Here is a 14,878-nt window from a genome sequence, read left to right as displayed (position 1 = left end):
AGACAGGGGTGTCCAAACTTGGGAACTTTAAGACTTGTGGACTTCAACTCCCAGAATTCCCCAGCCAGCCATGCTAGCTGGGGAATTCTGGGAGTTGAAGTCCACAAGTCTTAAAGTTCCCAACTTTGGACACCCCTGTCTAAAGACTTAAGATTAGGAGAACCGGAAAGGCAACTTTCAGAAAGCTTAAAACTCGGGAGGTTACAAATGAAAAGTTAAAAACAAAAAGGTACCCATGAGGAAGAGAGGATTGCACCGTGTTGGTGTTGTGGTGGAATGCTGCATTGTTGCCACCTGAACACTACATGAGCATATTAAAAAGGAGAGAACACCAATTCCTTTAACAGTTAAGATTGCAAGGAAATATAATTCCTGCAAGCACGCCCAAGATAGGAGCTGGGGACCATCTCTACATGGTCAACCTCCAGAGAAAGACAGAGACTTCTAATGAGAACAGTTTCACTTGATTCGGGTTAAAAGTTCCCAAGGACAGCATACAGGTTCATGCATAGTACCTATGCATTTGTCTAGGATGGGGAGGGTGCAACTATGGTGGCTTTATGGCCTTTGGGCTTCAACTCCCAGGATTCCTGAGCCAGGAATTCTGGGAATTGAAGTCTGCAGGTCATAAAGGAACCATAGCTGCCCAACCCTGGTCTAGGATGTGCTTTAAAGGAAGCACTTGAGTCAGAAAGCAGAATTCTAGAGATCTGGAGGCTACTAGCCTCCCTCACTAGAACTAACTGAAACAATACAGTACAGTACAAACAAAAAGGAATCATTTTCCGATTTTTTCTGTTCTCAAATCAAAAATGCAGGACTGATTGTGGCTGTTTTGCCCAAACTGGGAAGCATTTTTTTTTTTTAAAAAAACCAATTCATGGTAGAAAATATGAGGACTGGAAAAGACGCCAGTGGTTTCATAATAATTTGAGACCTGCTTTTCCTATTTCATTCGAAGTACGCAAGTCAACGTCATCTTAGAAGCCATTCCAACAGATTAAAAAGCCCCAATTTAGGGAAAGGAAATTCTCTCATTCATTCTAACGCATGGCACCCAAGCATACTTGAATTAGGTTTCAAACCCAGCATTGGATCGTCCCTAATAGATAATAATAAATTATTATTTTGCAAGGATGCGACCGCAGCTCGAGTATGTAGAACAGTGGGGTCAAGCTCGATTTCGTTGACGGCTGCATCAGGATTGTGTCTGACCCCGAGAGGGGAGTGGCCAGGGGGCGTGGCCAGCTCTACATCGCTAGTATCAGGGGCGCCTGTGGTGGCCTGAGTGCTGTGCCAGAGAAAACGGGCTCCTGAGCTCCATTTTTGGCTGAGACGGACTCCTGCAACCCTCTGCCAGGAAAAACGGAGCCCAGAAGGGACGTGTGTGGCCCTCCTGAGCTCCATTTTTGTTGGCAGAAGTATTGCGGGCCGGTCTGTCGCCTTTTCCAGGGCGGCCCTGCGGGCCAGATCTAAGCATCCCGGGGGCCAGATCTGGCCCACGGTCCTTGAGTTTGACACCCCCCTGATGTAGAGGAACCGGATGCTATTGAATTGAAGCCGGAAGCCTTTTCCAGTGCGGTGCCTGTCTCGAAAATGCTTCAGACCTCACCAGGGCATAGCATTCGTTTGCTATTTATTAAAACAATACATCTTTCTCTTGGCTTCTGGATGGGCCTAAAAAACAAAAGAATCTCTCTTTCCAAGACTCACTCAAGCAGTCAGCCAGTGCACTACATTTTTCCTTCCCCACCCCTGCCCCCCGCTTACTTTTTAATAGCAGCTGAGTCTCTACTGGTTCAATTCGCCCAGTTCTTATCATTCTGTTCTGGCCGCAGAGTCGGACAGTGAGGAGGTTGGGGAGGAACATGGGCCAGTCCTAGGGGCTCAGGAAAGTTCAGACGAGGGCTCTGCGTCCGAGGCAGAGAGGGAGCTAGAGAGCAGTGAGGCAGAGGAACAGCTGGAGCCTGTTCCCAGTGTGCGCATGCGCAGAGCTGCCAGAAGACAAGAACAACTAAGAAAGCAGGGTCGACCTGGGAGTAAAGCCACACCTTGGAGGTGATTGGCCCCTCCCACAGGAAACAAAAGAGGAGCGAAGGGGGAGGGGGCTTTTGCAGGAAACAATTTGTTCCTTCGGTCGCTTCAAGAGTGGAAAGTTCTGTTTGTGACTATAAGAGACACTGTGCCAAGTGTTGTCTTGCCCTGGATTTGGAAGCTAGTTATCTGGCAGCTCGCCAAGTGAGATAAGGTTCGTGCTGATAAATATTCCTCTGAAAGACTGTTTGCCAAGCCTTGTTGACTGTGAATGAAAAGAATTCACAGTTGTGTAAATCAAAGAGGTTATGCTGGGACCAAGACTCTGCTTCATGGTTTTTAAGGAAGCCTAGGTCAGAACACATTCTGACTAGCCACAGAGGCTTTTCCTGTCTCTGCTCCCCTCCCCCCCCAACTGCTGTACAACTAGAGATTGTGGGATTTAACCAGGGAGGAGGAATTGGAAGTGTTCCCCAGAGAGGTGACACCTTAAGCTGACCTTTTGTCATTTGTTCCACCAAGTCGCCATATGCAAAAGTGGCACAATGCACAGCAAAATAAAAAGGGGGGGGGTTGAACTCTTCACACTACCTTCTCAAGCAAAGCTCACTCATGCAAGGGGAAGGGCAGGGGGCCAGTAAACGGGGCAGGTTCTCCTTCAAAGGCAGCTAATGGACCGAACACATCAACATCCAACATCCTGTGACACGCCTTCCTGCCAATTGGGAGCGTGGCCCCGTTTCTCTTGTCTTCCGAACTGAAATTCATTGACTTCACGGATAGGTTTGCGAGTTTTTGAGATGCACGGAGAGAGCTGGGGAGCAGGCCTCCTAAGGCACAGAGCACAGATGCAGGGCAGTGGCAGGCAAGCAAGCAGAAGCTGCTCCCTACATAGGGAAAAGTCAAAAAAAGGAAGAGCAGCTATCAGGGATCGAGTCTCATTGGACGTAGCCGAGGTTCTCCATCTCATTCTTATACCGCTGTTCGGAGACTTTGCTTTTGTGTTGCTTGCTCTCCAAATGCTGCCGAAACTCCACTTCTTCGCTGGCCCCAGCGTTGCACATGGAGCAGTAGAACTGGCCGCTGGGGGTGACACACATGGCGAGGTCACGAGGTATCCGCTGACGGGAACGTGGGTTGAAGTAAGGACCTGGAGGAAAGCAAGCAAGCAAGGCATTTTTGGGATACAGCCAACCAGGAAGAATTTCCCGAGAAGGTGACATCCACCAGAGCTCACTTGGTGCTGCCTTCAAAAGACATGAACAACTCAGGAGAACCAGTACCTTGTCTTGAATACAGGCAGTTCTGACTTACAACTGTTCGTTCGTTACTTACAACAGTTTAATAAGTGTTTAAACGTACAATAGCACTGGTGGGGGAAAATGGCTTACAACCTTTGCCGTATTCCTGGAATCACATGATCAAAATTCAGACACTGGGGCAAGCGGCATGTATTTACAACGGTTGCAGTGTCCGGAGGTCATGTGATCACCTTTTGCAAACTTCTGATGAGCAAAGTCAATTGTCAGGCCTGCAGCCATCTTTTCTTTTGGATCTTTGGCCTGCCATACTTTCTATTATTCTGCTATGCATTTTCTATTGTTCGAAAATGGGAGTTAGATGATATGTAGCCATAACAAAATTCTTTCTAGAAAGCCAAGGTCATCCTTTGTCTTTGCACCTCTGCACCTGACCAGAACTGGATGGGTGGAACTGCCAGCATGGCAGTGGAAGATTGGACCCTGTGGGTGTGGGGGCAACATCTTGAATTTTCAACTGGGTGGGGGAAAACCGGGAAGCTTTCAGATTCGGGTTTCCCCAGATGTGCCAACATGGCATTCTTAATAAATTGGAACTTTGAGGAATGCTTTGCCTCGAACTCTGATTTTCTTTTGGATGCTATTTGGAACCCTGACATCAATGAGGGAGCCAGATTCATTTAACAACCGTATTGCTAACGTAACAACCACAATGATACACTTAACAACTGCAGCAAGAATGGGAGCAAAACTCACTTAAGAGCTATCTTGCTTAGCAATGGAAATTTTGCATTCGATTGTGCTCACAAATCAAAGACCCACCTGTATTAAGAAAACTTAAGCTACAGCACTGGGGTTGGGAGGGGGAGAGAATTCTACTCATGAAGAGCTCATGAGTTCCAGAGGAGATACAGGGAGTAGGATAAGTGGACTTTTTGATATTCAGTTCTGCTGTTGTAGCTCACCGGCAACCAGCAGAGCTGGCAACAGATTTGGGGAGGAACATGGGTCAGTCCTGGGGACTGAGGAAAACTCAGACAAGCTTTCAGAGGCAGAGAGGGAGTTTGACAGCAGTGTAGCAGAAGAACAGTTGGAGCCTGTTCCCAGTGTGCGCATTCACAGAGCTACCAGAAGACAAGAACAACTAAGAAAGCAGGGGCGAGTTAAGAATAAAGCCACACATTGGAGGTGATTGGCCCCTCCCAGAGGAAACAAAAGAGGAACGAACGAAGAGTGAGCTTTTGCAGGAAACAATTCGTAAATTTTGGCCTGGAAAGTTCTGTTTCAGATTATAAGAGACTCTGTGCCAAGTTTTGCTTTGCCCTGTGTTTGGAAGCTAGTTACTTGGAAGCGCTATAAGCGAGATAAGGTGCATGTGGATAAACATTCCTCTGAGAGACTGTTTGCCAAGCCTTGCTGACTGTGAGTGAAAGGAATTCACAGTCGTGTAAATAAGAGAGGTTTTGTTGGGACCAAGACTTTGCTTCTTGCTTTCTAAGGAAACCTGGGTCAGAACAAACTTGCAACCTTTTTAAAAAGGAAAGGAACTAGGGCTGAAATGGTGTTTCCTTGGCTTAGAACAGGGGTCTCCAAACATTGGCAACTTTAAGGCTTGTGGATGGCTCGCTGAGGAATTCTGGAAGTTAAAGTCCACAAGTCTTAAAGTTGCGGAGTTTGGAGACCTCTGCCTTAGAGCCAGACAAAGTTCTGCTTTTTATTTTACTCTATTTAAGAAAAAAGACAACCGAATTCCACCAAATTGTGGTTTGGCCTGGAGGATGCCAAGGGCTCTTCCCGCTCTTTACTGTACCTGTGTTGTTTTGCACAGCATAAACATTCCTTCTGTTCTGCATCATCTTGAATTCATTTCCTTCTTTTCGCGCTTTCCTTTTGCCGGCCACTTCGGGCGATTCCCTATTATTGACGATACGAAAACACACATTTAATTGCCGGGGAAGTGAGGAAGATTTTACAGGCATTGGCAGGAAAAGTTAGCAGAACTTTTGTTACCGCTGCTGAGTGTTTTGATACTGTTTCCCTGAAAATAAGACCTCCCCGGATAATCAGCCCAATCGAGCTTTTGAGCGCATGTGCTAAAATAAGCCCTCCCCAAAAATATTGCAACACAGCAGCAGCCATGAGGTGACAACGCTCGCCGCCAACTGCACCTCAAAAATAATAAGACCTCTCCGAAAATAAGGCCAAGCGCTTATTTCGGAGGTGAAAAGAATAAGACCCTGTCTTATTTGGGGGGAAACACGGTAATACCTACAAGAACGAGTTGTTCTGTGCCTCGGCCAGGCGCAGCCTCTTGGCGTGATTCTTGCCCTGGTAGTGAGCCTGGGCCACCGCTGGCGAAGAAAACGATGCATCACACAGTTTGCAATAATCATTCTCCGTGGCCAAGATCACACGTCCTCCTGGTTTCGGGGAGGACCCCTGGGCAAAACAGGAAAATAGATTCAGATATATCAAAGCAGTTGTTTTTCTTTCCAAACAAAATTTCTGCATGAGCCTCTTCCCAAAGTTGTCAATTTCGGGACCTGGTGCTACAGTTTTGTAACACAGGGGTGTAAAACTCAAGGTCCGGGGGACAGATCCGGTCCGCCAGGTGCTTAGATTTGGCCCAGGGAGCCACCCTGGAAACAGGAAACCCGCAGTGCCTCTGTCAATGAGAACATAATAATAATAATAATAATAATAATAATAATAATAATAATAATAATAATAATAATAATAATAATAATAATAATAATTTTATTTGTTAGCCGCAACCCTCTCCCGAAGGACTCGGGGCGGCGTACAATCAAAACAAATAAAATACAGATAAAGACACACATACATAAGAACAAAGACATATACATGTGCATGGAGGAGGTAGACTGATGAGTGAGAACAATTAAAAACACAATTTAAAATCCCATTGAATAAAATTACAGAATTAAAAACCCGTCAGGAGCGATATGAGGTTATGGTTGAGCCAGGCCAGCTATTTGGAATAGGTGGGTCTTGAGCTTTACACGGAAGGAGCGGAGGTCAGTGGTGGTCCTAATATCCGGAGGGAGGTCATTCCACAGGGCTGGGCCCGCCACAGAGAAGGCTCTGCTCCTAGGCGCCGCTCAGGACAGCTCAACGTGGCCCTCTCAAGCTCCATTTTCGCTGGCAGAGGGTGGCAGGAGGCCATCGCAGCCGAAAATGGAGCTCGCGAGGGCCACAGGCTGCACTCCCAAGCTCCATTTTTGCTGGCAGAGTGGTTGCAGCCAAAAACGGACCTTGGGAGCCCATCTTTTAATTTTATTTTTTGAATATATTTTTATTATTTTTACATTTAAAACAATGCAGTACCGCGAAGTCGAAGTGACCATACATTCACATTATATACAGCTAGTCTTAACCATTAACAATTAGCCTACTTAATACATTGTCTATCCTTCTGTCCAATCATAATATATAGTTTGTTCCAGTCTTGTCACCTTGTCTTATACCGATCATAAAATCTGTTCCAGACTTCAAAATATTCTGATTCCCCTTTATTTTTAAGTTCAAGAGCGAGCCTATCTGCTTCTGCGCAGGCCAACACTTTTCTGATTATATCTAGCTCTGATGGGTGTATTTTCTTTTTTCCAATATTGTGCATAAGTTATGCGCGCCACAGCTAGTACATGTATAATGAGATAAAGTGTATCTTTCTTAAACCCCTCCGGTATTACACCTAGGAGAAAAAGTTCTGGTTTAAACAAGATTTGGTCCTTGGGAGCCCATTTTTGTTGGCAGAACAGGTCACCCGACACGAGTGACGTTGAGCTGGCCACACCAACCCCAGCCCCTCAAGGTCACACGCAGCCCTGATGCGGTCCTCAACGAACTCGAGTTTGACACCCCTGATGTAACGCAATTCAATGCATGATTGCATTGGCCTTTTTATAGCCCCTGCAGCATTTGACACATCCATGTTCAGACGATAGTCTCCTAGAACTCTCAGATCCTTTTCAAAAGCAATGCCATCAAGCCAGGTCTTCTTAACCAATAAAAAGGGATCACATACTTGTGATAGATGAACATCATTTTAATAGAATAGAATAGAATGGAATGGAATGGAATGGAATGGAATGGAATGGAATGGAATGGAATGGAATGGAAGAGAAGAGAAGAGAAGAGAAGAGAATTCTTTATTGGCCAAGTGTGATTGGACATTTGTCAAGAATCATAAGGTACAACAGTTAATGATAGTCATAGGGTACAAATAAGCAATCAGGAAACAATCAATAGCAATATAAATCGTGAGGATACAAGCAACCGTCACAGTCATGCAGTCATAAGTGGGAGGAGATGGGTGATTGGAACGAGGAGAAGACTAATAGTATTAGTAATGCACCCTTAGTGAATAGTTTGACAGTGGTGAGGGAATGATTTGTTTAGCACAGTGGTGGTGTTCTTGTTATATCTAACTCCACACACCAGCCAGTCAAGGTCATTTTGAATTGTGATTTTGTACTCTTCAATATTAGGCAATTCACCAAGCTTGGCGACATCTGCAAATGTATTAAGCATCCGTTCCCTTCCACAGCAAGGTCATTTCTAACAAAGGATCTTCATTTGACATTTCCCTCCAGGATAATAAAGAACTATTTACAAGTATCAATTCTTCAACCAGCTCTAAATCCATCACAGGACAGTACTTTCTACTCAGTGGTGGGATTCAACTAGTTCGCACCACTTCGGGAGAATCGGTTGTTAACTTTCTGAGCAGTTTGGTGAATTGGTTGTTGGAAGAAATTAGGACAGAGAACCAGTTGTTAAATTATTTGACTCCCACCACTGTTTCTACTCCATATTTATTCAAATAATAAGGCCTCTTATTATTTCCTATTGTTCATTACCTTTATTTTCATTCGATGTTTTTAAATTGGTACCATCGCCCCATAAAAACATACTTTAAGTCGTTAATCTTCTTTCTGGCTTTAAAGGATTACAATTGCGTGTTATTGTTTTTTGTAAATTACTCCCAAAATTCTAGCGCTTCAGCAGCCTATCAACTTTAAAGTTTATCCTTAGTACATTTATATTCTACTTTCTTAGAAAATTCAACATTTTTTCAATTTTCATTTTCCTATTCATCTGTCCATTATTTGCCCCAACAGTCTTTAGGTTGAGGTATTGACTAGTTCATGGGTACTAGTACATTTTTGATGAGTCTCCTTTTCAAACTACTTTGTAAAATCGTAGCATCATAGATGACTTCGCTGGAAATTAATCCCAACACAGCGCATTTACTTTCATGAGAGTAAGCATTGTGGAAAGTCATTTTAGATTTTTAAAGCTGCCCTTTTTTTAATCTAAGAAGCTGCCTCCCCCCAGTGGCCAAATTTATGAATTTACACTTGAATTGAGGGAATATAATTAATTCCCTTAATTAAGGGATCTGAACGACACTGAGAGAGAGAAAGTCAATTTTCTCTGTTGTTTCTTCTAGGACACACACAGGATCATTTATTTTGTAGTTCCCTAATCCTTTCAGGCCTATGGATACATCTGAATGTGTCTTATGGCTTGTATTCCCCACCTGGCAGCTAAGAGCAGAGGTATCAAAAGTCAAGGCCTTGCGGGCCGAATCCGGCGTGTGAAGTGCTTAGATTTTGCCCACGGGGCCACCCTGGAAACAGCAAAGAACCAGCCCGTGGTGTCTCTACCAGAGAAAATGAAGCTGGGAGGGCCGCAAATGGACTTAATGAAAAAATTGCTTTTGATTGGCCATGATTATGGCCCATCAAATCAGCATCAGTTCTTTGCAAGCACAAAGATAGAAACTGGTGGCGCAGTGGTTAGAAGGCAGTACTGTAGGGCTAACTCACTGCTCACTCCAGGAGTTCGATTCTTACTGGCTCAAGGTTGACTTAGCCTTCCATCCTTCCGAGGTGGGTAAAATGAGGACCCAGATTGCTGGGGGCAAATATGCTGACTCTGTCAACCTCTTTGAGAGGGCTGTAAAGCATTGTGAAGCAGCATATAGTCTAAGTACTATTGCTATTGCTAGAAAGACCAGGATAATCTGTTCTCAACCAGATCTTCAGGTCCTCCTCTGCTGGTCATGCTCCTTCCACCTTTCCCAGCATTATAGACTTCTCAAGAGAACTGAATCTTCACATAACGGGTCCAAAAAACAAACTGTATTTTTCTTTTGTACCCCATTTATATGTATTTGATTAAGAGGGCCAACCACTGAAATTTGCAAATGGGTAGGCAGCTGAACCACAATCTTATTTTACCTTAAGTTGTGGGAGCTTCATCACTCAAAGCTTTCAAGAAGAGACTGGCCTGCCATCTGTCAAAAATGGTGTAGGGTTTGTTTGGACGGGGGGGGGGGGTTGGACTAGATCAGGGTCAGCAACCTTTTGGACCTCAGGGACCACTAAATTCATAATTTTAAATCCCGCTGACCTCTAATATGATCTGTCTAATGACTGGCTGTGTGGGCGTGGCTAGGTGGTCATGTGACTGGGTGGGCGTGCCAACTCGATGTCACTTGTTAAGTAAGTAAGCTCCCCATTAGGAGAGCAAGTGTGCGGAGAAGTGTAATGAGAGTGGTATGGAAGAACACACACAAACCAGCATATAGAGACACCGAATAGTATAAATAATAGTAGTTTACTATGTGGAAATATAGAGGTATTCAGAGTTCAATTTAAAGTCCAAGTCATACATGGTTCTGTCAGTCAGTTATCAATGTTCTCAGTTAAGGAAATAATCCTTCGAACACAGTCCAGTATCATATAATCAGTGCAGCACACAAAGTCGCTAGCAGTAGCAAAACCCACAGTAACTCAGTATCCACCAATCAGCATCTAACAAACAGAGAGCTAACAGTCATTCTGGCTCCCTCTTATGGCTGCTTGAGGTAACAGCAACCAATCACATTACAGCAGTACTTAAAGCTACAGTACTACCATCATGGTTTATATATTGCTGATCCAACTGTTAGCTTACATTCCTAACACACTCATGTCAAGGGGCGCCTTGTCAGCCTCTACTTGCTCCTCCCCTGCCAGCCACTCCTGGCCTGCCCGCCCGGGCTCCTTGGGGCCCCAACAGGAAGCAGTTGTTGGAGCTAAGCAGCCACCATGAGAAAGAGTTGGCAAAACAGCTGACTCGGTTCAAATTCTTACCGAAAAGGAGGCGCAGCAGAAGCACCTCACTGAGGACTATGAGCATAGGCTTTCCAAGCAGAGGGAAGACCTGTGAGAGTGCAAGGCCAGGTACTGGCTCCTGGAGGTTCAGTGGGCTAGATGGTCAGCCAGTCCCAGGCCATGATGCAGCCCCACTGCAACAAGGTCCTCCAGCTCTTCGCCACCAGCAGCACTTTCCTCCAGCCTTCACCCAAAGCCCCACACCGGGAGGCTGAAGCAGACCCTAAGCCAGAATTTCTGCCCCCCTCTGACCCACACAAAAAGACCCCGAAGGGAGAGATCCTCTGCAGCAGCACAAGCGTTCATTGCACGTATGCAGCCTAGGGACCATAGTTTGAGGACCCCTGATTTAGTGCAATATAAAAAATGGAAATATTTTTTCTGCGGACCACCAATATATTCTCACAGACCACCGGTTGGTGACCGCTGGACTAGATGACCTACAAGGTCCCTTCCAGTTCTCCCTTTAATGTTGGAAAATGCCACCTAATGATACATGTGTAATTAGTTCCGCTGGAAGAAATATCTATGTTTGTCCACAATTCCAAGAGAACGAATAGCCCAAAGCAGACAGACTTGATTGCCACAATGTACTAAGCCAATGGCTTTCAATCCATGGTCTGTGGAGGAGGGGGCACAATGTTGTCACAGAGGGTCCCTTAAGGCTTGAAGAAATATTATGATTTAAATCTTGAAAGTCTTGGAGATCCGTGGCTACAAAAGGCAATACAATACAATAGCAGAGTTGGAAGGGACCTTGGAGGTCTTGAGGTCCAACCTCCTGCCTAGGCAGGAAAGCCTATACTAGTGATAGCGAACCTATGGCACGCTTGCCACAAGTGGCACGCGGAGCCATTTGTCAGGGCACACGAGGCGCTGCCCTGACAGCTGGCCAGCGCGCATGCGCGCGCTGGCCAACTGAGTTCACCTTTTTAAAAGCTATTTTTCGCCTTCCCCAGGCTCCAGAGGCTTTATAGGAGCCTGGGGAGGGCGAAAAGAGCCTCCCCCGCCCCTCCGGGGGCTTCAGGGACCGTCCGCAGGCTTCCCTGGCATCTTCGGAGCGCTTAAAACGACCCTCCGAGCACCCCGGAAGTCACTTCCCATTTGCTCGAGGGTGGTTTTATGCATTCCGAAAGCTTCAGGGAAGCCTCCGGACGGTCCCTGAAGCCTCCGGAAGGCCTCCGGGGGGGGGGGGGCGGGGGAGGCTGTTTTTGCCCTCCCCAGGCTCCTATAAAGCCTCTGGAGCCTGGGGAGGGCGAAAAAAGCATGTAAAAATGGGGGGTCACGCATTGTGCGCGCATGCACACTGGGGGGTCGCGCGTTGCATTATGGGTGCGGCACGCCCACACACGACCCCCCCTGTGCTCCCCCCACTTGTGGCACGCGAGCCAAAAAAGGTTCGACATCGCTGGCCTATACTGTTTCAGACAAATGGCTATCCAACGGCTTCTTAAAGACTTCCAGTGTTGGGGCATTCACAACTTCTGGAGGCAAGCTGTTCCACTGATTAATTGTTCTAACTGTCAGGAAGTTTCTCCTCAGTTCTAAGTTGCTTCTCTCCTTGGTTAGTTTCCACCCATTGCTTCTTGTCCTGCCTTCAGGTGCCTTGGAGAATAGTTTGACTCCCTCTTCTTTGTGGCAACCCCTGAGATATTGGAACACTGCTATCATGTCTCCCCTAGTCCTTCTTTCTATTAAGCTAAACATACCCAGTTCCTGCATTTAAAGGAGGTCTGTGGTGAAGAAAAAGTTGAGAACTAATGTACTAAGCTACAATGTGTTTGCTTTGATTGAGTATGCTGTATAAACCCCACCATTTTGCTTTGTAAATTCTGGCTTGTGGCTTGATGTAATGTCTGAATCCAGCCAATTGTGGTACATCCAACATATGGTGATGGAAGTAAACCCCAACTGAACATAATGTGCGAATCAGGTTATAAGCTTTTATAACAAGATCATTTAGCAGAACCTCATCTGAACAATAGATTAAATCAGGGGTCCTCAAACTTTTTAAACAGGGGAGCAATTCATGGTCCCTCAAACTGTTGGGGGGCCGGATCAGCTAGGTAGGCATGGCTAGGCGGTCATGTGAGCATGGCCAATTTAGCAGTCCAAACAATACACACAAATTAAACTTTAATTTGTTTTGTTCCTGGGGTGGAAAACAGGTTAGTGAAGGGATGCGGCTGCCTTAGAGTGTGTGTGAGGGACTTCTGCTTCTCTTCTCTTCTCCTCTCTCTCTCCCTCCCTCTCCCTCCCTCTTTCTCTCCCTCCCTCCCTCTCCCTCCCTCTTTCTCTCTCTCTCCCTCTCCCTCCCTCTCCCTCTCTCTCTCTGCTGGGGAGACACAAAACGGGCCCATGTTTGGCCTCCAGAGGCCCCTGCACGTCCCATTTTTGGCCTCCCCAGCCTGCAGAAGGTGAGTGGGGTCTGGTGATGTGGGTGGGGCAGCCCCGTGGCCCCGCGCGAGCCAGATTAATGGCTTTGGCGGGCCGTATCTGGCTGTGGGCCATAGTTTGAGGACCCCTGGATTAAATATATGCACTATGCTTAAGCCAGTTTGGTTGTTTACATTTCAACAATAACAGTCCACAGAGAAAGGAAAGAATTAGTACATTAAAAAACGGCTTCTTAAACTTGCAAAGAGGCAGCAGCTTTGGGGAGAAACAGGTTGAAATGCTGGGGGCAAAGAATTCAACTTCCCCAAGTTCCTGTTTAAAGAATAAAACCCAAATGTTTTAAAACAAACACATCGTTAGTGCCTCTAATTCTACCTTGCCTTGAAAGTCACTTCCGGGATCGGACGACGACGGACATGTTTGTCTGCCGCTCGTCTCCCCAGTGGGTCCCTTAGGGGACACAGGAACCTTTGTAGGGGGGTCCTGCTGAAGGGCGGCTGGCCGAGGCACCCCGCATGTGGCGGCAGCCAGCTGGGGTGCTTTTCGGCTTCGCCTAGGAGCTGGGGAGCGGAGGGGGGGGCGAGAGACAGCTTCGTGCTGCCCGCCCTCTTGTCGGATGGCTCCGGAGACTAAAAGAAAAGTTGGAGAAGTGCAGCTGGAGACTGAAGGTGGGGATCCTGACCGATGCTCTTGGAGGACTTAGGAGAAAAGCAACAATCACTTTGTGAGTCTTTTGTGTTTCTGTCCTTGAAGAGAGATTAGAGGGGGGGGTTTAACCATTCCCCCTCTCGGACTAAGTGGCTTTGAAAATGGACCCTCGGGAAGAGAGAGGTTAAAAGACTGATTTATTTGACTTTTAATTGAAAATGACTTTCACAATTGCTGGAAACGACTCTGAACTGTTGTTTTAAAACAAAAAACTTTTGGCGACTTCTTTCACTGCGAAGGGGAGGGCCAAGATGGCGCTCGCCCCTCTTTCTTTGTCTTTATGCAAATGAAGTCTGTCCTCTGAAGTTACTCCCAAAGAGAGAATAAAGAAAAGTGGATTGCTTGTTTACTCTCCCAAAGGGAAACTGGGACCTCCTCCTGTGTAGGATCTTCTGATCTTTGGCTGACTTTTCTCTCCATTCATCTTGGTGTATTTTACTCTTGGAACTGCAAATTGGGTGCCGTTGCGATTGTTTTCCTTTGGAGACCAGCGTAGCTGTGAAACCCTCTGACACCACTTCCCTTGGCAAGGATTTGCATCTCTGAACTTAAACAAATGGCGGCAAGGAAACCCCCTACCGGCAAAGCGCACTCAGCCCCCTCATCAGCTGCCCCAAGTCCCACGATGCAACAGTCTAAGATATCGTCAATGTTGCAGAAAGCAGTGGCTGGGGAGGATCCTAAGGAATTATCTGTTACGGAAATGTTTAAAGAACTTATGAAGGGACAGAATGAAATGAGGGCTGAGATCAAAGAAGAACTCTGAGTGGTTAAAGAACATATAGCTGGAAATACACAACGATTTTTGGTGTTAGAGGACGGAATGGCGGGGCTGGGGGAAGAAGTGAAAGCAATGCATAAGGGAAACATAGATATGGAAAACTTAAGACAAAAGTAGAATTTGAAAGAATGTTTTTCTTGGATTCCAGAACTTACCAGAAACAGAGAATGAAAACCTTAAAGATATTATGAGTACAATTTTAGCAGATTATCTCAAGAGAGATAAAAAACAAATATGGTGGGATATGGATCTAGCTTATAGGATAAATTCAGCATATGCTAGAAGACACAATGTTCCGAGGGAGATACATGATAAGTTTGTCAGGAGAACCACAAGGGATGAGGTACTTGCGACCCAAAGGGAGGGACCATTGAAATATAAGGGTGAAGAGATCACCATTCTCAAACAGATCCCGAAAAAAATAAGAGATAGAAGGAGGAAATTTTCCTCCCTAGCAAAAAATTTATATGAAAAAGGGATCTGGTTTAAATCGCTGATTCCGGAGGGGATGTTAA

At 46.0% G+C, this 14,878-nt stretch overlaps 1 protein-coding gene across 2 annotated transcripts in view; it reads right to left on the bottom strand.

Moving 5' to 3' along the window:
* ZMAT3 (zinc finger matrin-type 3) overlaps nucleotides 1–14,878 on the bottom strand; it is a 161,445-nt gene that overhangs the window by 133,369 nt on the left and 13,198 nt on the right. For both annotated transcript variants that reach the window (XM_081954238.1, XM_081954237.1), the window contains exons 4-7: nucleotides 5,566–5,732; nucleotides 5,104–5,207; nucleotides 1,216–3,184; nucleotides 134–1,176 (exon numbers count right to left, since the gene is read on the bottom strand). In XM_081954238.1, coding sequence (XP_081810364.1) covers nucleotides 2,973–3,184; nucleotides 5,104–5,207; nucleotides 5,566–5,732 — 483 coding nt within the window. In that variant the 3' untranslated portion in view covers nucleotides 134–1,176; nucleotides 1,216–2,972. The remainder of the gene's footprint in view (nucleotides 1–133; nucleotides 1,177–1,215; nucleotides 3,185–5,103; nucleotides 5,208–5,565; nucleotides 5,733–14,878) is intronic.

This window comes from Natrix helvetica (assembly GCF_964273705.1).
Source record: "Natrix helvetica genome assembly, chromosome: 5".
In the NCBI taxonomy this organism is placed as follows: domain Eukaryota; kingdom Metazoa; phylum Chordata; class Lepidosauria; order Squamata; family Natricidae; genus Natrix; species Natrix helvetica.
The sequence above is the reverse complement of the archived record's forward strand: the minus strand, read 5'-3'. Positions and strand labels throughout refer to the sequence as shown.